The 24724-nt window shown below is 45.1% G+C and overlaps 1 protein-coding gene across 1 annotated transcript; it reads right to left on the reverse strand.

The window, feature by feature from the left end:
- Window positions 1-1847: 1847 nt before the first annotated feature.
- Window positions 1848-20365, reverse strand: LOC110491271 (uncharacterized protein C6orf118). The gene is made up of 13 exons (XM_036946054.1): window positions 20283-20365; window positions 19356-19571; window positions 18814-19157; window positions 17711-17873; window positions 16810-16932; window positions 15688-15747; window positions 15003-15121; window positions 9941-9999; window positions 9621-9712; window positions 8980-9087; window positions 7483-7536; window positions 5850-5911; window positions 1848-2661 (listed from the first exon to the last, which is right to left on the reverse strand). Exons 2-13 carry the CDS (start codon window positions 19563-19565, stop codon window positions 2592-2594), a joined length of 1464 nt encoding a protein of 487 aa, XP_036801949.1. The 5' UTR covers window positions 19566-19571; window positions 20283-20365; the 3' UTR covers window positions 1848-2591.
- Window positions 20366-24724: the final 4359 nt, after the last annotated feature.

The raw sequence follows: 24724 nt of genomic DNA on the forward strand, positions 1-24724 counted from the left end.
TGGAGTTAAAACCTACAGGAGGGTTTCTCTCCAGGAACAGGGTTGGAGTTAAAACCTACAGGAGGGTGTCTCTCTAGGAACAGGGTTGGAGTTAAAACCTACAGGAGGGTTTCTCTCTAGGAACAGGGTTGGAGTTAAAACCTACAGGAGGGTCTCTCTCCAGGAACAGGGTTGGAGTTAAAACCTACAGGAGGGTTTCTCTCTAGGAACAGGGTTGGAGTTGAAACCTACAGGAGGGTGTCTCTCTAGGAACAGGGTTGGAGTTGAAACCTACAGGAGGGTGTCTCTCTAGGAACAGGGTTGGAGTTAAAACCTACAGGAGGGTTTCTCTCCAGGAACAGGGTTGGAGTTGAAACCTACAGGAGGGTCTCTCTCCAGGAACAGGGTTGGAGTTGAAACCTACAGGAGGGTCTCTCTCTAGGAACAGGGTTGGAGTTGAAACCTACAGGAGGGTCTCTCTCTAGGAACAGGGTTGGAGTTGAAACCTACAGGAGGGTCTCTCTCTAGGAACAGGGTTGGAGTTGAAACCTACAGGAGGGTTTCTCTCCAGGAACAGGGTTGGAGTTGAAACCTACAGGAGGGTTTCTCTCCAGGAACAGGGTTGGAGTTGAAACCTACAGGAGGGTCTCTCTCTAGGAACAGGGTTGGAGTTGAAACCTACAGGAGGGTCTCTCTCTAGGAACAGGGTTGGAGTTGAAACCTACAGGAGGGTTTCTCTCCAGGAACAGGGTTGGAGTTGAAACCTACAGGAGGGTTTCTCTCCAGGAACAGGGTTGGAGTTGAAACCTACAGGAGGGTATCTCTCCAGGAACAGGGTTTGAGTTGAAACCTACAGGAGGGTTTCTCTCCAGGAACAGGGTTTGAGTTGAAACCTACAGGAGGGTGTCTCTCTAGGAACAGTGTTGGAGTTAAAACCTACAGGAGGGTCTCTCTCCAGGAACAGGGTTGGAGTTAAAACCTACAGGAGGGTGTCTCTCCAGGAACAGGGTTGGAGTTAAAACCTACAGGAGGGTGTCTCTCCAGGAACAGGGTTGGAGTTGAAACCTACAGGAGGGTAGCTCTCCAGGAACAGGGTTTGAGTTGAAACCTACAGGAGGGTTTCTCTCCAGGAACAGGGTTGGAGTTGAAACCTACAGGAGGGTCTCTCTCCAGGAACAGGGTTGGAGTTAAAACCTACAGGAGGGTCTCTCTCCAGGAACAGGGTTGGAGTTGAAACCTAAAGGAGGGTCTCTCTCCAGGAACAGGGTTGGAGTTGAAACCTACAGGAGGGTCTCTCTCTAGGAACAGGGTTGGAGTTGAAACCTACAGGAGGGTTTCTCTCCAGGAACAGGGTTGGAGTTAAAACCTACAGGAGGGTTACTCTCCAGGAACAGTGTTGGAGTTAACCTACAGGAGGGTCTCTCTCCAGGAACAGGGTTGGAGTTAAAACCTACAGGAGGGTCTCTCTCTAGGAACAGGGTTGGAGTTGAAACCTACAGGAGGGTTTCTCTCCAGGAACAGGGTTGGAGTTGAAACCTACAGGAGGGTCTCTCTCCAGGAACAGGGTTTGAGTTGAAACCTACAGGAGGGTTTCTCTCCAGGAACAGGGTTGGAGTTAAAACCTACAGGAGGGTCTCTCTCCAGGAACAGGGTTGGAGTTAAAACCTACAGGAGGGTCTCTCTCCAGGAACAGGGTTGGAGTTAAAACCTACAGGAGGGTCTCTCTCCAGGAACAGTGTTGGAGTTAAAACCTACAGGAGGGTTTCTCTCCAGGAACAGGGTTGGAGTTAAAACCTACAGGAGGGTCTCTCTCCAGGAACAGGGTTGGAGTTAAAACCTACAGGAGGGTTTCTCTCCAGGAACAGGGTTGGAGTTAAAACCTACAGGAGGGTCTCTCTCCAGGAACAGGGCTGGAGTTAAAACCTACAGGAGGGTTTCTCTCCAGGAACAGGGCTGGAGTGCCCTGGTCTACAATCTACAATCTTTTGTGACAGAATATCAGATAGCGGACCTTTAGCAATAGAACAGTATGTCAAAATACTGCCTATGTGGAGAAGATGGATCTGTGTGTGTTGTGTAGAGCAGTAGGCTGCAGGTAATGATAGGTGTGATGACGTGGACAGGTCTGGACTGGTAGGACAAAGGACAGCCAAGGGATTGGACCCAGATTATATAGTAAAAGGATAAACAATCAAATCACGTCACTATTTATTTGGATCGGCGGTTGTATGGTTTGCTTGTATGACATCAAAGCCATATTTCCTATAATCATCACCACATTTAACCACAGCCTTAATTATATCTTTATTGTTAAAATACTATTAAATAGTCTGATAAGTCAAATAAGATATTTCAATGATGTCACTACAGCACAATTGACTCTTGTGAGGACTACATACAGTGTGGTTTTTGCTGTTGTAACTAAATGCCATCATACTTCTGTTACCATCGGAGATATTTTAATGTCAGCTCGAATAACAATGATTTAAAGTGATGTGAAGCTTGGCGAATGAGTAAACATCCCGTCCATAATATCTAGTCATGGCCTTCAGGTCAGCTTGTTAAACACTACCCCCTAGTGGACAAACAGAGGTACTGTTCCAAAAACGCTACTAATTTACGAGAGGTTGTGTTCTATCGTCCTCGTGTCGCAGGGCGGTCCATATTTTGTCCCACACCTCCCTGTGAACAGAACCAGATCACAGAGCCGACGGTGAGAGAAATCATTTCTCTACTGATAATTTAGGTTGTTTTAATTTGGCCAGTATTTAGTCATATATTTTGCCAAGAGAGACCAGGGCCCGTATCCACAATGCATCTTCGAATAGGAGTGCTGATCTAGCATCAGATTCAACTTTCAGATCATCATGGAAAAAATATTGTATGGGCAGATCCTAGATCTGCACTCCTACTATGAGACACTTTGTGGCTACAAGCCCTGGACCATAACAGCAACAGGTAAAGTGCCTTGCGAAAGTATTCGGCCCCCTTGAACTTTGCGACCTTTTGCCACATTTCAGGCTTCAAACATAAAGATATAAAACTGTATTTTTTTGTGAAGAATCAACAACAAGTGGGACACAATCATGAAGTGGAACGACATTTATTGGATATTTCTAACTTTTTTAACAAATCAAAAACTGAAAAATTGGGCGTGCAAAATTATTCAGCCCCTTTACTTTCAGTGCAGCAAACTCTCTCCAGAAGTTCAGTGAGGATCTCTGAATGATCCAATGTTGACCTAAATGACTAATGATGATAAATACAATCCACCTGTGTGTAATCAAGTCTCCGTATAAATGCACCTGCACTGTGATAGTCTCCGAGGTCCGTTAAAAGCGCAGAGAGCATCATGAAGAACAAGGAACACACCAGGCAGGTCCGAGATACTGTTGTGAAGAAGTTTAAAGCCGGATTTGGATACAAAAAGATTTCCCAAGCTTTAAACATCCCAAGGAGCACTGTGCAAGCGATAATATTGAAATGGAAGGAGTATCAGACCACTGCAAATCTACCAAGAACTGGCCGTCCCTCTAAACTTTCAGCTCATACAAGGAGAAGACTGATCAGAGATGCAGCCAAGAGGCCCATGATCACTCTGGATGAACTGCAGAGATCTACAGCTGAGGTGGGAGACTATGTCCATAGGACAACAATCAGTCGTATATTGCACAAATCTGGCCTTTATGGAAGAGTGGCAAGAAGAAAGCCATTTCTTAAAGATATCCATAAAAAGTGTGGTTTAAAGTTTGCCACAAGCCACCTGGGAGACACACCAAACATGTGGAAGAAGGTGCTCTGGTCAGATGAAACCAAAATTAAACTTTTTGGCAACAATGCAAAACGTTATGTTTGGCGTAAAAGCAACACAGCTGAACACACCATCCCCACTGTCAAACATGGTGGTGGCAGCATCATGGTTTGGGCCTGCTTTTCTTCAGCAGAGACAGGGAAGATGGTTAAAATTGATGGGAAGATGGATGGAGCCAAATACAGGACCATTCTGGAAGAAAACCTGATGGAGTCTGCAAAAGACCTGAGACTGGGACAGAGATTTGTCTTCCAACAAGACAATGATCCAAAACATAAAGCAAAATCTACAATGGAATGGTTCAAAAATAAACATATCCAGGTGTTAGAATGGCCAAGTCAAAGTCCAGACCTGAATCCAATCGAGAATCTGTGGAAAGAACTGAAAACTGCTGTTCACAAATGCTCTCCATCCAACCTCACTGAGCTCGAGCTGTTTTGCAAGGAGGAATGGGAAAAAATTTCAGTCTCTCGATGTGCAAAACTGATAGAGACATACCCCAAGCGACTTACAGCTGTAATCGCAGCAAAAGGTGGCGCTACAAAGTATTAACTTAAGGGGTCTGAATAATTTTGCACGCCCAATTTTTCAGTTTTTGATTTGTTAAAAAAGTTTGAAATATCCAATAAATGTCATTCCACTTCATGATTGTGTCCCACTTGTTGTTGATTCTTCACAAAAAAATACAGTTTTATATCTTTATGTTTGAAGCCTGAAATGTGGCAAAAGGTCGCAAAGTTCAAGGGGGCCGAATACTTTCGCAAGGCACTGTATGTGTACTGTATATTCAGGGAAGATCTAACATTATGGTTAGGGGTTAGGGGTTCTGGGTTAGTGGTTCTGGGTTAGTGGTTTAGGGGTTCTGGGTTAGGGGTTCTGGGTTAGTGGTTCTGGGTTAGGGGTTCTGGGTTAGTGGTTCTGGGTTAGTGGTTCTGGGTTAAGGTTTAGGGGTTCTGGGTTAGTGGTTCTGGGTTAGTGGTTCTGGGTTAGAGGTTCTGGGTTAGAGGTTCTGGGGTTCTGGGTTAGTGGTTCTGGGTTAGTGGTTCTGGGTTAGAGGTTAGGGGTTCTGGGTTAGTGGTTCTGGGTTAGTGGTTCTGGGTTAGAGGTTCTGGGTTATGGGTTAGGGGTTAAGGTTTAGGGGTTCTGAGTTAGGGGTTGTGGGTTAAGGGGTTCTGGGTTAGGGGCTATGGGTTAGGGTTTCTGGGTTAGGGGTTGTGGGTTAAGGTTTAGGGGTTCTGGGTTAGGGATTATGGGTTAGTGGTTCTGGGTTGTGGGTTAAGGTTTAGGGGTTCTGGGTTCTGGGTTGTGGGTTAAGGTTTAGGGGTTCTGGGTTAGGGGTTATGGGTTAAGGTTTAGGGGTTAAGGTTTAGGAGTAAGGGTTATGGGTTAAGGGTTAAGGTTTAGGGGTTCTGGGTTAGGGGTTATGGGTTAAGGTTAAGGTTTAGGAGTAAGGGTTATGGGTTAAGGGTTAAGGTTTAGGGGTTCTGGGTTAAGGGTTAAGGGTTAAGGGTTATGGGTTAAGGTTTTAGGGGTTCTGGGTTAAGCGTTAGGGGTTAAGGGTTAAAGGTTAAGGGTTAAGGGTTAAGGGTTAGGGGTTAGGGGTTATGGGTTAAGGTTTAAGGTTTAGGGGTTCTGGGTTAGGGGTTAAGCGTTAGGGGTTAAGGGTTAGGGGTTATGGGTTAAGGGTTATGGGTTAAGGGTTATGGGTTAAGGTTTAGGGGTTAAGGGTTATGGGTTAAGGGTTATGGGTTAAGGTTTAGGGGTTAAGGGTTATGGGTTAAGGGTTAAGGTTTAGGGGTGCTGGGTTAAGGGTTAGGGGTTAAGGGTTAAGGGTTAGGTATCTACAGGCTGAATCCAACACATTAACATTGTTAAGATTTCTGAATCAATGTGTAATTGGGATGAGGAGGATGAGAATGGGGAACAATCAATCAATATCTTAACTGTCCCAATTGGGACATTTTGTTGTCCCCCCCAAAAAACAGTGTCAACCATACAACAGATTTACACAGAAGATACATAGTGAGATTGGTTACAGTCTTAAAATGAGGATACGTACGCTTTCACATCCTCGCTTGTTGTCACTCTGTTCAGGATCATGTTGAGGCTGCTTTCCAGATCCTTCAAGACACAGTGAGACCAATGAGTATAGAAAATGCATTGTATATTCAATACAATTTAAATCAAATTTATTTTATTTACAGATGCCCAGCCTAAAACCCCAAAGAGCTTTACAGATACCCATCCTAAAACCCCAAACAGCTTTACAGATACCCATCCTAAAACCCCACAGAGCTTTACAGATACCCATCCTAAAACCCCAAACAGCTTTACAGATACCCATCCTAAAACCCCAAACAGCTTTACAGATACCCATCCTAAAACCCCAAACAGCTTTACAGATACCCATCCTAAATCCCCAAAAGAGCTTTACAGATACCCAGCCTAAATCCCCAAAATAGCTTTACAGATACCCAGCCTAAATCCCCAAAGAGCTTTACAGATACCCATCCTAAAACCCCAAACAGCTTTACAGATACCCATCCTAAAACCCCAAACAGCTTTACAGATACCCATCCTGGGCAATGTAGAAGCAGAGTGGTTTGGAACAACTCCCTAGAAACCTAAAGAGGACCAAGGCCTGAGGGGAGGAACCAGGCCTGAGGGGAGGAACCAGGCCTGAGGGGAGGAACCAGGCCTGAGGGGAGGAACCAGGCCTGAGGGGTGGAACCAGTCCCGATGGGTGGAACCAGGCCTGAGGGGTGGAACCAGGCCTGAGGGGTGGAACCAGGCCTGAAGGGGTGGAACCAGGCCTGAAGGGGAGGAACCAGGCCTGAGGGGTGGAACCAGGCCTGAGGGGAGGAACCAGGCCTGAGGGGTGGAACCAGGCCCGAGGGGAGGAACCAGGCCTGAAGGGGTGGAACCATCCCTGAGGGGAGGAACATTATCATCTCTGACCATTGGTCCACCTACACAGAGTACATATAGCACACGCAGCACAGTACATACAACACATACAGCACATACAGCACAGTACATACAGCACATACAGTACATACAGCACATACAGCACAGTACATACAACACATACAGCACATACAGCACAGTACATACAACACATACAGCACATACAGCACAGTACATACAACACATACAGCACAGTACATACAGTACATACAGCACATACATTACCTACAGCACAGTACATACAGTACATACAGCACAGTACATACAGTACATACAGCACAGTACATACATCACAGTACATACAGTACATACAGCACAGTACATACAGCACAGTACATACAGCACAGACAGTACAGCACAGACAGTACATACAGTACATACAGTACAGACAGTACATACAGCACATACATACAGTACATACAGCACAGACAGTACAGCACAGACAGTACATACAGTACATATGCACAGCACAGTACATACATACAGTACATACAATACATACATACAACACAGTACATACAGAACAGTACATACAGTACAGTATATACACACAGAACAGACAGTACATACAGAACAGTACATACAGAACAGTACATACAGACCAGTACATACAGTACAGACAGTACATACAGTACAGTATATACACACAGTACATACATACAGCACATACAGTCAAGGAAAAATATGATGATATTTAAACTAGGTCAAAGTACTAAATGGCTTGCCTTGTTGGTGTTTCTGAAGCGTTCATTTGAGGCCAGTAGTCTCATGATCTCTCCCTGCAGGAGATAACACACACACACACACACACACACACACACACACACACACACACACACACACACACGCACACACACACAGTACTCCAGTGAAATGCCCTACGATAAAGGGAGTCAGTCTGTACATTACCGATGATAAGCTGTTTGTAGGAAGGCATACAAGGTCATAACATACGTGGAGAGTACAGCAGGACATAGGGCTATCCAACGTGTGTGTGTTTTGGTGAATGTGAGATATGTCCATCTCTGAAGGGCACATTAAATAACTTTGAAAATACGTTGACAGTAGTATTTTACCCAGTTCATCCAACACAGAACTATGACAACCATACGCCTATGTTAAGAACTATAACAACCATGGAAATCCCTATTGGTGCCGTGGTTAAATACCTTGTCTGGTGCTCCCCTGGTTGTAAATCCCTATTGGTGCTGTGGTTAATACCCCGTCTGATGCTCCCCCAGTTGTAAATCCCTATTGGTGCCATGGTTTAATAACTCATCTGGTGCTCCCCTGGTTGTAAATCCCTATTGGTGCTGTGGTTAATAACTCATCTGGTGCTCCCCTGGTTGTAAATCCCTATTGGTGCTGTGGTTAATAACTCATCTGGTGCTCCCCTGGTTGTAAATCCCTATTGGTGCTGTGGTTAATAACTCATCTGGTGCTCCCCTGGTTGTAAATCCCTATTGGTGCTGTGGTTAAAACCTTGTCTGGTGCTCCCCTAGTTGTAAATCCCTATTGGTGCCGTGGTTAATACCCCGTCTGGTGCTCCCCTAGTTGTAAATCCCTATTGGTGCCGTGGTTAAAACCTTGTCTGGTGCTCCCCTAGTTGTAAATCCCTATTGGTGCTGTGGTTAATACCCCGTCTGGTGCTCCCCCAGTTGTAAATCCCTATTGGTGCCATGGTTTAATACCCCGTCTGGAGCTCCCCCAGTTGTAAATCCCTATTGGTGCTGTGGTTAATACCCCGTCTGGTGCTCCCCCAGTTGTAAATCCCTATTGGTGCTGTGGTTAATACCCCGTCTGGTGCTCCCCCAGTTGTAAATCCCTATTGGTGCTGTGGTTAATACCCCGTCTGGTGCTCCCCCAGTTGTAAATCCCTATTGGTGCTGTGGTTAATACCCCGTCTGGTGCTCCCCCAGTTGTAAATCCCTATTGGTGCCGTGGTTAATGCCCCGTCTGGTGCTCCCCCAGTTGTAAATCCATATTGGTGCTGTGGTTAATACCCCGTCTGGTGCTCCCCCAGTTGTAAATCCCTATTGGTGCCATGGTTTAATACCCCGTCTGGTGCTCCCCCAGTTGTAAATCCCTATTGGTGCTGTGGTTAATAGCCCGTCTGGTGCTCCCCTAGTTGTAAATCCCTATTGGTGCCGTGGTTAATACCCCTTCTGGGCCTGGACTTTGCTGCATGTCTCTTAAGACTAGTCTCTGATTTGCGTCTGTACCTTAGAGTCTCTGATGCATCTCTCTGTAGCTCCTGTGGTGATGATGGACACCATCTTCTCCTTGAGTTCCTTCTGCAGCAGCTGGACCTCCTCCCACATTATCCACACCTGATAACACAGTACATAATGTACAGTACATACAGAACAGTACATACAGTACAGTACATACAGAACAGTACATACAGAACAGTACATACAGTACAGTACATACAGTACAGTACATACAGTGATCCACACCTGATAATACATGCCATGTAGCAGACGCTTCTACCCAAACTGGTTGACAGTCATGCGTGTATAATTGTTTTCCGCATGTGTGGTCCTGAGAATCAAACCCACTATCCCGGCATTGCAAGCACAATACTATATTACTGAGCTACAGAGTACCACTACAGCCCTGTGTGTAGACTGAGCTACAGAGGACCTGATAGTTAGTGGTAACGCTCCCCACTCTCAACACACATGCAACTCCCCACCGTCTCTCCATCTCCTTATCCCCCACCTGTCGTTTGTTATCTGTCTAAATGAAGCTTAAAATGACATAAATGACTCTCGTTTACAAAATCAAAATAATAATAATACAAATAAAATAAAAAGATATACTGATATATTATGTGTATTATGTGTACTATGTTCCATACCTGACGTCTCTTAGGCTGGACACGATCTATAAAGGAGATCGGCCCTTCACCTGGCCTCAACAGCCCTGGCAGGGTGACCTCCTTATGGAGCCCTGGCATCAATCAATCAACCAATGAATCAATAAATCAATCATGAATTCAACAAATGAATAAACAAACCAATCAATTAATACATCAAACAAACCAATCAACACATTCCAATACATCAAACAAACCAATCAATCAAACCAATTCATTATTCATCACGCAAACCATTCAATCAACAATCAAACAAACACAGCAATACATCAACTAAACAACAACAACAAAAATCAATCAACCTTCATCATCTGGGGTTTCCACGACTCTGTCACGTACGTTCTGAAACTGATTCCTGACTCTGGGGAAACAGACAATAGGCACGAATACAATCAAATTAAAAATTAAGTCAAGTCAAAAAATTTTTTTGTCAAAGTGCATTATATCGCACAAGCTCTCAATATACTTTACAAAGGAAACCAATACATTTTAAAACTACGAATTCAATACAAGTTTTTTGGAAGAAAAGGTTTTTAGTATTCTATGTTTTGAACAAAAGCAGAGTATTTGTATTACATCAACTACTAGAGCTAGATTCAATCCGTAGCGCGGAAGATCCGCGTTCTAGAGGGATAGATATTTAAAATAAATGTTCACGCGTTCAAGTAGACTGGGGTAAAATAGATAATCAGATGGTGTTAGCTAAGGGAGGGGGGGGGGGGGGTTGGGGACTTGAGAAAGTTGAGTGAAGTTCAATCTAGTGCTTCTCTGCACGGGCTGATATTTCTTCTGTGCGGCAGTACGGGGGGGGGGGGGGGGCTGTACGCCTGTGCACGCAGTTTAGAGGGAACATTGGTAGGAAGCATACGTTTTTACTGACCAAAGTAACAACACAGTGTGGTCAAAGACTTAGTAACTTAGTTGTATTCATGATCTGGTTACCTATAAACATAGTTACAGTTTAAAAAAAACTAAAAAAAACATATTTATTAACTTATTTCCAGATACTTTCTAAACGACCCACAATGCACTATTTCTCAAAGTCATACGGACAATCTACTCTGCGTTAACTTTATCAAGCTGGCTAACGTTAGCCACTAGCCATGCAGACCGAATGTTGGCAGTGGTGAGCTACAATCTATCAATCACGAGGGGGTATGATGTGAACAACCAATCAGATTTCCCACACGTGGGGGCCGCATGATCTCCATGAAGTAGGCTACCAGAGTTTTTCAACCTTGTCTCAGTACTAGTGCGCAACATTAGCTGACTCACTGTGCCGTTGTTATCATTTCCATCAGCCTGGAGCCGTCCTCTAATCACCCTCTTAATGTTGGCTCTTCTCGTCTCCTCCTATACCCTTGTCGTGTCTTTGGCTATGCCGGATTAAGTGATATGACATGCTATTCTATAAAATCCTTTCTCTGTAATTAATATTACCTGATTGAGCTAATCATGTAAATGTAATTAACTAGAAAGTTGGGGCACCACGAAATAATATTTATAGAGCTGTTATCTTCCGAATAAACTCTTAAAGACCTAGTAATATTTTACATTAATAGCAGTCAAAATTAATCGTCACCTTATTTCAGTCTCATCTGTAAGTTGTAAATTCTTGGTTATCTTCACTACCCCTGGCTAACAAGTTGAATCAGCAATACAAAATTGTGTTTAATCATTTATTTACTAAATACCTAAATAATCACACAGAATTACATTTCCACAGAATGAATCATACCATGATTACAAATTATGTCATAAAGGAAAACGTCCCGAGCGGACGGAACAGATATGACAGCTGGTTACACAAAGAAAAGGGGGCTGGGTTTGAGTGAAAGAGCGGGAAGACTGAAGAACAAAGGGAGAAGCGATGTCTCTATCGGGCCGTAGGCAGCTACTCTATCGTAAATACAGAATCTTATACATTCTAAATTACCGTCCATTTAGAAAAGGAAAATGCAATGAATATTTACTCTGAGCTGCGCTTCAATAGGTTGGTGGTAGATGGAAGGCCGAGTTGCCCAAGAGTTCTTCCATCCTTTGAAGAATGTCTCTGGTGGTAAACTGTATTCGATTTAGTAACGTCGTTGTGTGGTAGACGGTATACTCTGTCTGTCCTTTCCCAGTCCACGCTTGGCGGCTGGAGTGAATCAGAGTTCAAAGTTCATACCCCGTTGCCATGCTTATATGCTCATGCTATATTCTGGCTGGTATTGTCGAAATTCATCATATTCGACGTGTCGATCGTCCTAATCCCGTGGGTATTCAATGCTAATTTTGTTAGGTAGCTGAGATTGGCTTTGCTCTGTAGGTGTCACCTGCCCTTCTAACGTCAAGGCCGTCGCCTTAATGTCCCCGGAACAGGAAGTTATATTGTCGTCAAGGCTTTATATAGGAAAGGAGAGGAGGGCGTGTTTCATAGTTTATAACCAATGTTTCTTCACGTGGGCGGGTCACTGAGTCGGGCCTAATTCACTCATGAAAACCCAATTCTCACATTTTAGAAGCTAAAATCACATTTCATCCCCTCACAAATAATTTAATATTCAAACATTTAAATTGCACAACAATTCCATGTGAATCTGATAACTATAATGTGTAGACTTTCCACTGTACAGTTTATGTCATCCTATCATTGATGAGAATGTCTCCGATGAAAACCGAACTGACATCATATTCATTAAGTACCACCGCATATGTTCAATTGGTCGGATTACCAGAATATAGTTAATTTCCCCCCACATTCTGATGTTCCCAGAATCTCTATGTTAACCAAGGGGTTTTCAATAGTCACATCAGTAGGGTAGAGAGGAAAAAAGGGGGCAAGGTATTTATGACTGTTATTTATGACTGGTATTTATCACAGGCCAGCGTCATGACACCCTGTACCCCCTCTGTCTTATAGTTGACTCTTCTCCTCGTCTTCTCTTCGTCTCCTCCTATACCCTGAACCCTGTCTTATTGTTGGCTCTTCTCCTCGTCTCCTCCTATACCCTGAACCCCCTCTGTATTATTGTTGACTCTTCTCCTCGTCTCCTCCTATACCCTGAACCCCCTCTGTCTTAATGTTGACTCTTCTCCTCATCTCCTCCTATACCCTGAACCCCCTCTGTCTTATTGTTGACTCTTCTCCTCGTCTCCTCCTATACCCTGAACCCTGTCTTATTGTTGACTCTCCCCTCGTCTCCTCCTATACCCTGAACCCCCTTTGTCTTAATGTTGACTCTTCTCCTCGTCTCCTCCTATACCCTGAACCCCCACTGTCTTATTGTTGACTCTTCTCTTCTCCTCGTCTCATCCTATACCCTGAACCCTGTCTTATTGTTGACTCTTTTCCTCGTCTCCTCCTATACCATGAACCCCCACTGTCTTATTGTTGACTCTTCTCCTCGTCTCCTCCTATACCCTGAACCCCCTCTGTCTTATTGTTGACTCTTTTCCTCGTCTCCTCCTATACCCTGAACCCCCTCTGTCTTATTGTTGACTCTTCTCCTCGTCTCCTCCTATACCCTGAACCATGTCTTATTGTTGACTCTTCTCCTCGTCTCCTCCTATACCCTGAACCCCGTCTGTCTTAATGTTGACTCTTCTCCTCGTCTCCTCCTATACCCTGAACCCTCTCTGTCTTATTGTTGACTCTTCTCCTCGTCTCCTCCTATACCCTGAACCCTGTCTTATTGTTGACTCTTCTCCTCGTCTCCTCCTATACCCTGAACCCTGTCTTAATGTTGACTCTTCTCCTCGTCTCCTCCTATACCCTGAACCCCCTCTGTATTATTGTTGACTCTTCTCCTCGTCTCCTCCTATACCCTGAACCCTGTCTTATTGTTGACTCTTCTCCTCGTCTCCTCCTATACCCTGAACCCCCACGGTCTTATTGTTGACTCTTCTCCTCGTCTCCTCCTATACCCTGAACCCTGTCTTATTGTTGACTCTTCTCCTTGTCTCCTCCTATACCCTGAACCCTGTCTTATTGTTGACTCTTCTCCTCGTCTCCTCCTATACCCTGAACCCCCACGGTCTTATTGTTGACTCTTCTCCTCGTCTCCTCCTATACCCTGAACCCTGTCTTATTGTTGACTCTTTTCCTCGTCTCCTCCTATACCCTGAACCCCCACTGCCTTATTGTTAACTCTTTCCCGTCGTCTCCTGTGCTCATTGCGCCTCTGTAATATATCTACTGTGGATTTACCTTAGTATATTGCTTTTGGATTAGTTTACTCTCCCCTGGCCGGTGCCTCTGAAGCTTCTCTCTCCTTGGCTCCTCTTTGGTAGCTAGCTCAGCCGTTAATCGGTAAGTCTCCGCTCTCTCTACTCTATATCTGCTGTCTTTTCGTTGTTGTTATATTCTGTGGGTTCCTGCCTCTGCTAGACTAGTTGGGGTTGTTCTCTGGCTTACTACTTAGCCATGTCGACCGTAGTGGTTGGCTAGCTGAGCTAAACTTGACTAACTTTAGCTGGCTAGCTTGCTGGCTAAGATAACTGCACATACCAGTAACATTCTTTGATAACTGGTTAGAGGGTGTTATGTATTTCCAAAACGTTGATTTACGTTAATTGAGCTGTAAGCTAGGTGTTGATAGCAACTGGCTGACTCATGCAGAGCTAACCTAACTTTAGCAGGCGGGTGGGGTTAACGTTAGTAGGCGGGTAAGGGTTAACGTTAGCAGGCGTGTAGGGTTAACGTTAGCAAGCGGGTAGGATTAACGTTAGCAGGCGGGTGGGGTTAACGTTAGCAGGCGGGTGGGGCTAACGTTAGCAGGCGGGTGAGGTTAACGTTAGCAGGCGGGTAGGGTTAACGTTAGCAGGCGGGTAGGGTTAACGTTAGCAGGTGGGTAGGGTTAACGTTAGCAGGCGGGTAGGGTTAACGTTAGCAGGCTAGTTGGCTAGCAACCTTGTAAGCTGATTTGCAACAATAAATTCAAAAAGTATTAGCTTGTACGTTGTCTAAAAATGTTATTGAAACCAGTAGTCAATGAGTGCAAAGATTTGGTTTAATTTGAAGTTGTACATTTGAAGTTATTTCTATTGGAGTTCACATTATCGGGAAAAGGCTGACTTTGCAGGTCCTCCATATTACGTCACACCCCTCAAAGACATTTTCCGGCATGACTTTGGCATTCTGATTGGTTTTATGCAATAACTTGAAAAATAGAGATGTGAAGTATAACTTTGCATTGGGACTTTTGATGTGTATACTAATGCAAATCCATAATGTTACACGTGGTTACGTTTATGCTACCTATCCTTTAAATTTAAATTGTGCTACAATGACGATCTTCTGACCTACGGACTGAATTTAGACCCTAGTACGATATATTCCAGTATATACATATATCCATTCCCTCAGAGACCCATCCATACCTGTCATTCTCCTCCAGGGCCCTCTGCGCCTCCTCTCCCAGCCTGGACACCTCGTTGCCAGCTTCCTCCAGATCCTCTGCCCCTACGATGGCCAGACCACCCAGCAGAGCCAGCTCAGACTGACCACACCACAGAGAGGAGGAGGGATAAAATACTCAATGAAGATCAGTACAGTGTAGTGAGTTGTGTAGCTGGTTTCCTATTCCACCGGATCATTCATTGTACCTACCTGGTGTCCCAGGTCTAAATTAGTCCCTGGTTAGAGGGGAACCACCCACCTGGTGTCCCAGGTCTAAATCAGTCCCTGATTAGAGGGGAATCACCCACCTGGTGACCCAGGTCTAAAAATCAGTCCCTGATTAGAGGTGAATTACCCACCTGGTGTCCCAGGTCTAAAATCAGTCCCTGATTAGAGGGGAATCGCCCACCTGGTGTCCCAGGTCTAAATCAGTCCCCGGTAAGAGGGGTAGGAATGACAAAAAGCAGTGGAACTGGCTTCGAGGTCCAGATTGGAATTTGAGGGTATAGAGGTCTTAAATAGGGGTTACAGTAGTCAATCAAAAGCTCAACTGGTGTCAGTACAGACCTCCATATGCAGCGAAAGCACAATAACTGAGTAAGATTTCCGTATAATTAGGCTACAAATAAACTTGAAATAAAATCTGAATGTGTATGTAATATTTACCAAGTCCTCGAGAGATGTCTGGGAGTCCAGAATAGAGTTGAGGTACAGATCGTAGTCTGTCTGTAAAGCCAAAGGGAGAAACACAGATTGAAGAATAATAATAACAACAACAACAACAACAACAACAATAATAATGATATTAATAAGAATAATAACAATAATAATAACAATAATAATAATGATACTAATAAGAATAATAACAATAATAATAATAACAGCAATCATAATAACAATAATAATAACATTAATAATAACAACAATAATAACATTAATAATAACAACAACAACAATAATAACAATAATAATAACAACAAGAATAATAATGATACTAATAAGAATAATAACAATAATAATAACAATAATAATAATGATACTAATACTAATAATAATAATAACAATAATAATAATAACATTAATAACAATAATATTTATTTTTTATTTTGGATTGGATTTTTTGAGCGCCTTTCTACCAAATGAAGTACTCAAAGCACTTTACATGAAAGGGAAACTATTCTCTAATTCAGGGGACTGTCAGTCTCTCAGGCTCCCAGTCCATATTCTCTAATTCAGGGGACTGTCAGTCTCTCAGGCTCCCAGTCCCTATTCTCTAATTCAGGGGACTGTCAGTCTCTCAGGCTCCCAGTCCCTATTCTCTAATTCAGGGGACTGTCAGTCTCTCAGGCTCCCAGTCCCTAGCCTCTAATTCATCCCATAACACATGCTTACCATGTGCTGCTGCTGAGTGGCGCCATGGAGGGAGAGAGGGAGAGGAGGAGAGGGAGAGAGGTAAGGGAGAGGAGAAGAGGGAGAAAGGAGAGGGAGAGGTGGAGAGGGAGAGAGGTGAGGGAGAGGAGGAGAGGGAGAGGAGGTAAGGGAGAGGAGGGAGGTAAGGGAGAGGAGGAGAGGGAGAGAGGGAGAGAGGTAAGGAAGAGGGAGAAGAGGAGAGGGAGAGAGGGAGAGGAGGTAAGGGAGAGGAGGGAGGTAAGGGAGAGGAGGAGAGGGAGAGGAGGTAAGGGAGAGGAGGGAGGTAAGGGAGAGGAGGAGAGGGAGAGGAGGAAAGGGAGAGGAGAAAAGGGAAATGAGGAGAGTGAGAGGTAAGGAGAGGAGAGGAAATGGAAAAACCTTGATTTCCCTGAGGATGTCTCTGAATACTGGCGAGCCTTCACAGACGTTGTTGAAGACGTCACTGAACACCCCCAGGCGGTCTCTACTGGGACAGCTCTGGTCTGACAGCCTCCTCAGCTCCTGGGGAATGAGACACACATCATATTGTACGGTAATAACTCACAGCTGTACCTGTGTGAAGTGAAGTGGAAGATGAGGAGAAACGCTATCTAGTGTTATGCTGAGCTCAACACCTTTGGGGGACTGAAGAACACTGTTGAACTGAACACCTCTAGGGGACTGAAGAATACTGGTGAACTCAACACTTTTGGGGGACTGGAGAACACTGTTGAACTCAACACCTCCAGGGGACTGAAGAATACTGCTGAGCTCAACACCTTTGGGGGACTGAAGAACACTGTTGAACTCAACACCTCCAGGGGACTGAAGAATACTGCTGAACTCAACACCTCTAGGGGACTGAAGAATACTACTGAACTCAACACCTCTAGGGGACTGGAGAATACTGCTGAACTCAACACCTCTAGGGGACTGAAGAATACTACTGAACTCAACACCTCTAGGGGACTGGAGAATACTGCTGAACTCAACACCTCTAGGGGACTGAAGAATACTGCTGAACTCAACACCTCTAGGGGACTGGAGAATACTGGTGAACTCAACACCTCTAGGGGACTGAAGAATACTACTGAACTCAACACCTCCAGGGGACTGGAGGCCCTATAATTTACAGCATCTCTCGTACGCCTATTATTACCTATGGAGGATACGTACCACTTACATAGAAGTAACCCATAGGTTATCACGGTGTAATTAGTATGTTATGGTATTGCGTGATGTTTATACTGTACCGGGTCAAATTTGTACAACCAACAAGAAACACGATAGTCTTCCCCACCTTCTCTAGCTTCCACTCGTAGACCTCAGCAGCCTTGTTCCCGCTGATCCAGTTCCTGTCCCTGAGGTCCTGCTTCCTCAGCACCCGTCTGTCAAAGTGTCTCATCATCCTCATCTGGTCCTTCTTGGTCAGGCCCCCCAGGTGAGACTGAGTGAACCAGTACCTGTAGATGGACCAGGTGAGACTGAGTGAACCAGTACCTATAGACGGACCAGGTGAGACTGACTGAACCAGTACCTATAGATGGACCAGGTGAGACTGAGTGAACCAGTACCTATAGATGGACCAGGTGAGACTGACTGAACCAGTACCTGTAGATTGACCAGGTGAGACTGACTGAACCAGTACCTGTAGATTGACCAGGTGAGACTGACTGAACCAGTACCTGTAGATGGGCCAGGTGAAACTGACTGAACCAGTACCTGTAGATGGACCAAGTGAGACTGACTGAACCAGTACCTATAGATGGACCAGGTGAGACTGACTGAACCAGTACCTGTAGATGGACCAGGTGAGATTGACTGAACCAGTACCTGTAGATGGACCAGGTGAGACTGACTGAACCAGTACCTGTAGATGGACCCGGTGAGACTGACTGAACCAGTGCCTGTAGATGGGAGTGATTACAGGGATAATAGAGTGCCGAGTACCAGGCAGTTGGCAAGTTTGGTAGACTACTAATGACCATTAGCAGCATCAGAGCTTGGAGAAGCATAGCTACTGTGACTAAACAGTCACGTGGAATTTGACTGCGGTCATGATTCGTGACCGCCGGAGTGGCGGTAATACATTCACCCTAACAGCCCTAGTAATGCTTTCACTGATTACACATAAATGAAGATAGTTCCTATATGATAGAGTGTTTGCGTTATTATCAAACTGATCTTGTGTCCTTTCTGTCGTCCTGTGAACCCCGTTCATTGCTGCTCACCGCTATATTTATTATTATTGCCCTTACCTATCCTGGTTCCCCTCCTCAACACCTCCAGGAGGATTTGTCTGTGATACTACAGTGTTAATTATCATTATTACCGGTCCTGGTTCCCCTCAACACCTCCAGGAGGATTGGTCTGTGATACTACAGTGTTAATTATCATTATTACCTGTCCTGGTTCCCCTCAACACCTCCAGGAGGTTTTGTCTGTGATGCTATGCTGGGTTTGACCAGGAAGAGCTCAGAGGTGTCCAGAACCATCTTGAGCCTTGTTTTCCTCCTCCTCTCTCTTTCTTCTCCTTCCTCTCCCTTCGTTCCTCTCTGTGTGCCAGTAAGGCTCTCATGCTGCCCAGGCTTCAAGACTGTAGGTTTTAGCCCCTTGGTGACAGTGAAGTCAAACATGGCTTCAGTCATCTTCTCGATGTTGGCGGCCATCTTGGTTTGTCTCTGGAGGCGTTGCGTAAAAGGACAGGGACTCAGGCCTTCCTCCTCACCCTTCTCTCTGTCCTGGACCTAGAGATAATGAATATGTTGATGTTAGGTTTTGTTGTTGTTGTTGTTGTTGTGTCATTGTAAGCAGTGGTGTAATAGTAAATCAAATTGTTGGGTAAACGCTGCTCGCCCGTGAAAAAAATAAATGTTCTCTATACTTTCAATGCATTTTTCTGCTAAATGGTGCTGAACATAGACAGAAAACAGTGGGGGAAAGACCTCAGACATCTCCCAGATTGGTTCCTCTGTCCTCCTCCGGTGGGGCTGGTTCTGGCTCAGGGCGTAAGGGCTCAGGTGGCCACAGCTGTATGTTTGGATGTCAGCCTTGTGAGCCATCTCTGCCCCCAGGAGAAGGCTCTGGAGCTCCCGGCGTGCGTCAGATACCCTCAGCATCCGAGGCTTGTTAGGGGTGGTAGCCTTGGTAGACATGGCTGGCTGAGAGGAGGGCGGGAAGGAACTTGAATGTGGTATTGGAAAGATGTGTGGTTTTTGTTTGGTCATTGTAGGCTAAATATTATGCCTCTTTAAGATGAAAGCACTAACAGCAAGTCCCTCTTTCTGCTTAAGGACTAGCATGTTAAATGTAGCAAAGTATTGCCGAGTGGCGCAGCAGTCTAAAGCACTGCATCTCAGTGAGAGGCATCACTACAGTCCCTGGTTCGAATCCAGGCTGTATCACATCCGGCCGTGATTGGGAGTCCCATAGGGCGGTGCACAATTGGCCCAGCGCGGGGTGGGCCGTCATCGTAAATTAGAATTTGTTCTTAACTGACTTGCCAGGTTAAATAAATATATTGTCTACTCAGAATATCTATAGCCTATAACTTGCACATATTCTATTCATTGACCTTATTGAAAGCTCTACCTAGAAACATGATTAGCATTTTTCTCTGTTAATAATTACACTGTATTTCACGGTAGATGTGCATCATGTAAAGAGTATTTGTCTAGCAAACACTGTAATTTGGTAAAGTGAAATCCATGACTTTACAGACATTCTGCTGTGCGATTGGCGCAACGCACGCACGCAGGCACGCAAATAAGTAAACTATAGCTAAACGTTTCTTGAGACAATATAAACACTGTAATTCGCAGGAAATAACTACAGCAACGTCATATTGCCGAAACATAATCTATTGTACTCACCCGCGTCTGTCTGCCCAGAGGTGAAGAGAAAAGATTCCTGTTTTCCCCAGACGGTTGTCAGGGGATACCGCGCGTCAACACACGGTGGCGGAAGTAAATGTTATTGAACCTTTATTTTATCAGGGAGTCACACTGAGACCAAGGTCTCTTTTACAGATGAGCACTGAATTATGTAGATTACAAAAAATATACACACAACAAAATAAAAATACAAAATGCAAGCAGAAAGAAAGAAAAACACATTCATCAGTAAAAAGGTTCCTCAATCAGCGTTCTGAATTGGCCAAGAGGCACCAAAGCATCACATTTCAGAAAATGTTTAAGATTTTTATACAAATAAGGTGCAAGAAAAACTAAAAGGTGATTGGTTTACAGCCATGGTATATCAGACCATATACCACGGGTATGACAAAGCATTTATTTTTTCACTGCTCTAATTACCTAGGTAACCAGTTGATAATAACAATAAGACTCCTCTGGGTTTTGTGGTAAATGGCCAATATACCACGGCTAAGGGCTGTATCCAGGCACTCCACGTTGCGTCGCACATAAGAACAGCCCTTAGCCGTGGTATATTGGCCACATACCACACCCCCTCTGGCCTTATTGCTTAAGTAACCTACGCGCGCCATTTCAACAAAGCACCCAACACCTTCACACTTTTAGGTTTACAGAACTATTGTGTTTGGCAGATGATAAACTGTTTTATCACAAAGAAGTCAAAGAACTGAAATGGAGCGTTTCTGTATACCTTGCTGGCAACATTAAAATATTCCCAGACATAAAATGAGCTTCACTAGGATAAGCAAATCTGAAATGATAGATGGATCCGAAGGAGAGTGAGTGAACCCCCTCTACCATCAGTCCTATTAGTCAACATGCAATCATTGGATAACAAAATGGATGAGCTCCGATCAACACTATCCTACGGGACATTAAAAACTGGAATATCCTTTGTTTCACCGAGTCGTGGCTGAACGACGACATGGATAACATACAGCTAGTTGGGTTTTCGGTCCATCGGCACGATAGAACAGCTGCCTTCCATAAGACGAGGGGTGGAGGTCTGTGTCTATTGGTCAATAACAGCTGGTGCACGAAATCTAATATTAACGAAGTCTCAAGGTTTTGCTCGCCTGAGGTAGAGTATCTCATGATAAGCTGTAGACCACACTATTCACCAAGAGAGTTTTCATCTATATTTTTCGTAGCTGTCTATTTATCACCACAAACCGATACTGGCTCTAAGACGACACTCAACTAGCTGTACACCGCCATAAGCAAGAACAAGCTCATCCAGAGACGGCGCTCCTAGTGGCCGGGGACTTTAATGCAGGGAAACTTAAATCCGTTTTACCTCATTTCGACCAGCATGTTACACGTACAATTATAGGGGAAAAAAACTCTAGACCACCTTTAATCAACACACAGAGACTCATACAAAACTCTCTCTCGCCCTCCATTTGGCAAATCTGACCATAACTCTATCCTCCTGATTCCTGCTTACAAGCTAAATCTAAAGCAGGAAGTACCAGTGACTCGCTCAATAAGGAAGTGGGCAGATGACGAAGATGCTAAGCTACAGGACTGTTTTGCTAGCACAGACTGGAATATGTTCCAGGATTCTTCCAATGGCATTGAGGAGTACACCACATCAGTCATTGGCTTCCTCAATAAGTGCATCGATGATGTTGTACCCACAGTGACCGTACGTACATACCCAAACCAGAAGCTATGGATTACAGGCAACATCCGCACTGAGCTAAAGGGTAGAGCTGCTGCATTCAAGGAGCGGGTCTCTAACACGGACACTTATAAGACATCCCGCTATGCCATTTTCAAACTGTCACTGATCGAGTCTGTAATACCTACATGTTTTCAAGCAGACCACCATAGTCCCTGTGCCCAAGAACACCAAGGTAACCTGCCTAAATGACTACCAACTGCACTCCACACTGCCCTTTCCCACCTGGACAAAAGGAGGTGTGAGAATGTGAGAACGCTATTCGTGGACTACAGCTCAGCGTTCAACACCATAGTGCCCTCAAAGCTCATCAATAAGCTAAGGACTTCGCAACTAAACACCTACCTCTGCAACTGGATCCTGAACTTCCTGATGGGCCGCCCCCAGGTGGTTTTCAGACGACACAACAGTGGTAGGCCTGATCACCGACAACAATGAGACCTGGCGGTGTGGTGCCAGGATAACAACCTCTCCGTCAACGTGATCAAGACAAAGGAGATGATTGTGGACTACAGGAAATGGGGGACCAAGCACGCTTCTCATTCTCATCAACAGGGCTATAGTAAAGCAGGTTGAGAGCTTCAAACTCCTTGGTGTCCACATCACCAACAAACTAACATGGTCCTAACATGGTCCTAACATGGTAACACACCAAGACAGTCGTGAAGAGGGCACGACACAATGCCTATTCTCCCTCAGAAGACTGAAAAGATTTGGGTCCTCAGATCCTCAAAAAGTTCTACAGCTGCACCATCGAGACCATCCTGGTCGCGCACCGCTCCCGAGTTTACTACTCACCAATGTCCAGTCTCTTGACAACAAGGTAGACGAAATCCGAGTAAGGGTTGCCTTCCAGAGAGACATCAGAGATGGTAACATTCTTTGTTTCACAGAAACATGCTCACTCGAGACACGCTATCGGAGTCGGTACAGTCACCTGGTGTCTTCCCGCGCCAACAGAAACAAGCATCTCTCTGGTAAGAAGAAGGGCGGGGGGGTATGCCTTATGATTAACGAGACGTGGTGTGATCATAACAACATACAGGAACTCAAGTCCTTTTGTTCACCTGACTTAAAATTCCTCACAATCAAATGTCGACCACATTATCTACCAAGAGAATTCTCTTCGATCACAGTCGTGATCACAGTTGTGTATATTCCCCCCCCCCCCCCCAAGCAGACACATTGACAGCCCTGAAAGAACTTCATTCAACTCTATGTAAACTGGAAACCACATATCCTGAGGCTGCATTTATTGTAGCTGGGGATTTTAACAAGGCTAATCTGAAAACAAGGATTCCTAAATTCTATCAGCACATCGATTGAGCAACCCGGGCTGGCAAAACCCTAGATGATTTTTATTCTAACTTCCGCGACGCATATAAAGCCCTCCCCCGCCCTCCTTTTGGAAAAGCTGACCACGACTCCATTTTGTTGCTCCCAGTCAAGATTGCTTCGATCACGTGGACTGGGATATGTTCCGAATAGCGGCGGACAACAACATTGATGAATACGCTGATTCGGTGAGCGAGGTTATTAGCAAGTGCATCGGTGATGTTGTACCCACAGAGTCTATTAAAACATTCCCTAACCAGAAACCGTGGATTGATGACAGCATTCGTGCAAAACTGAAAGCGCGAACCATTTCCCCGTCGCGGACCACAATGTCTTGCTCCCAGACAGACTAAACAACTTATTTGATCATTTTGAGGACAATACAGTGCCACTGACACGGCCCGCTACCAAGACCTGCGGGCTCTCCTTCACTGCAGCCAACGTGAGTAAAACATTTAAACGTGTTAACCCTCGCAAGGCTGCAGGCCCAGACGGCATCCCCGGCCGCGTCCTCAGAGCATGCGCAGACCAGTTGGCTGGTGTGTATACGGACATATTCAATCAATCCCTATCCCAGTTTGCTGTTCCCACATGCTTCAAGAGGGCCACCATTGTTCCTGTTCCCAAGAAAGCTAAGGTAACTGAGCTAAACGACTACCGCCCCGTAGCACTCACTTCCGTCATCATGAAGTGCTTTGAGAGACTAGTCAAGGACCATATCACCGCCACCCTACCTGACACCCTAGACCCACTCCAATTTGCTTACCGCCCCAATAGGTCCACAGACGACGCAATCGCAATCACATTGCCCATGGCCCTAACCCATCTGGACAAGAGGAATACCTATGTAAGAATGCTGTTCATCGATTATAGCTCAGCATTTCACACCATAGTACCCTCCAAACTCGTCATCAAGCTTGAATCCCTGGGTCTCGACCCTGCCCTGTGCAACTGGGTCCTGGACTTCCTGACGGGCCGCCCCCAGGTGGTGAGGGTAGGTAACAACATCTCCACCCCGCTGATCCTCAACACTGGGGCCTCACAAGGGTGTGTTATCAGCCCTCTCCTGTACTCCCTGTTCACCCAAGACTGCATGGCCATGCACGCCTCCAACTCAATCATCAAGTTTGCAGACGACACTACAGTGGTAGGCTTGATTACCAACAACGACGAGACGGCCTACAGGGAGGAGGTGAGGGCCCTCGGAGTGTGGTGTCAGGAAAATAACCTCACACTCAACGTCAACAAAACAAAGGAGATGATCGTGGACTTCAGGAAACAGCAGAGGGAGCACCCCCCTATCCACATCGACGGGACAGTAGTGGAGAAGGTGGAAAGTTTTAAGTTCCTCGGCATACACATC

The sequence above is a fragment of the Oncorhynchus mykiss genome, chromosome 16, assembly GCF_013265735.2.
Source record: "Oncorhynchus mykiss isolate Arlee chromosome 16, USDA_OmykA_1.1, whole genome shotgun sequence".
In the NCBI taxonomy this organism is placed as follows: domain Eukaryota; kingdom Metazoa; phylum Chordata; class Actinopteri; order Salmoniformes; family Salmonidae; genus Oncorhynchus; species Oncorhynchus mykiss.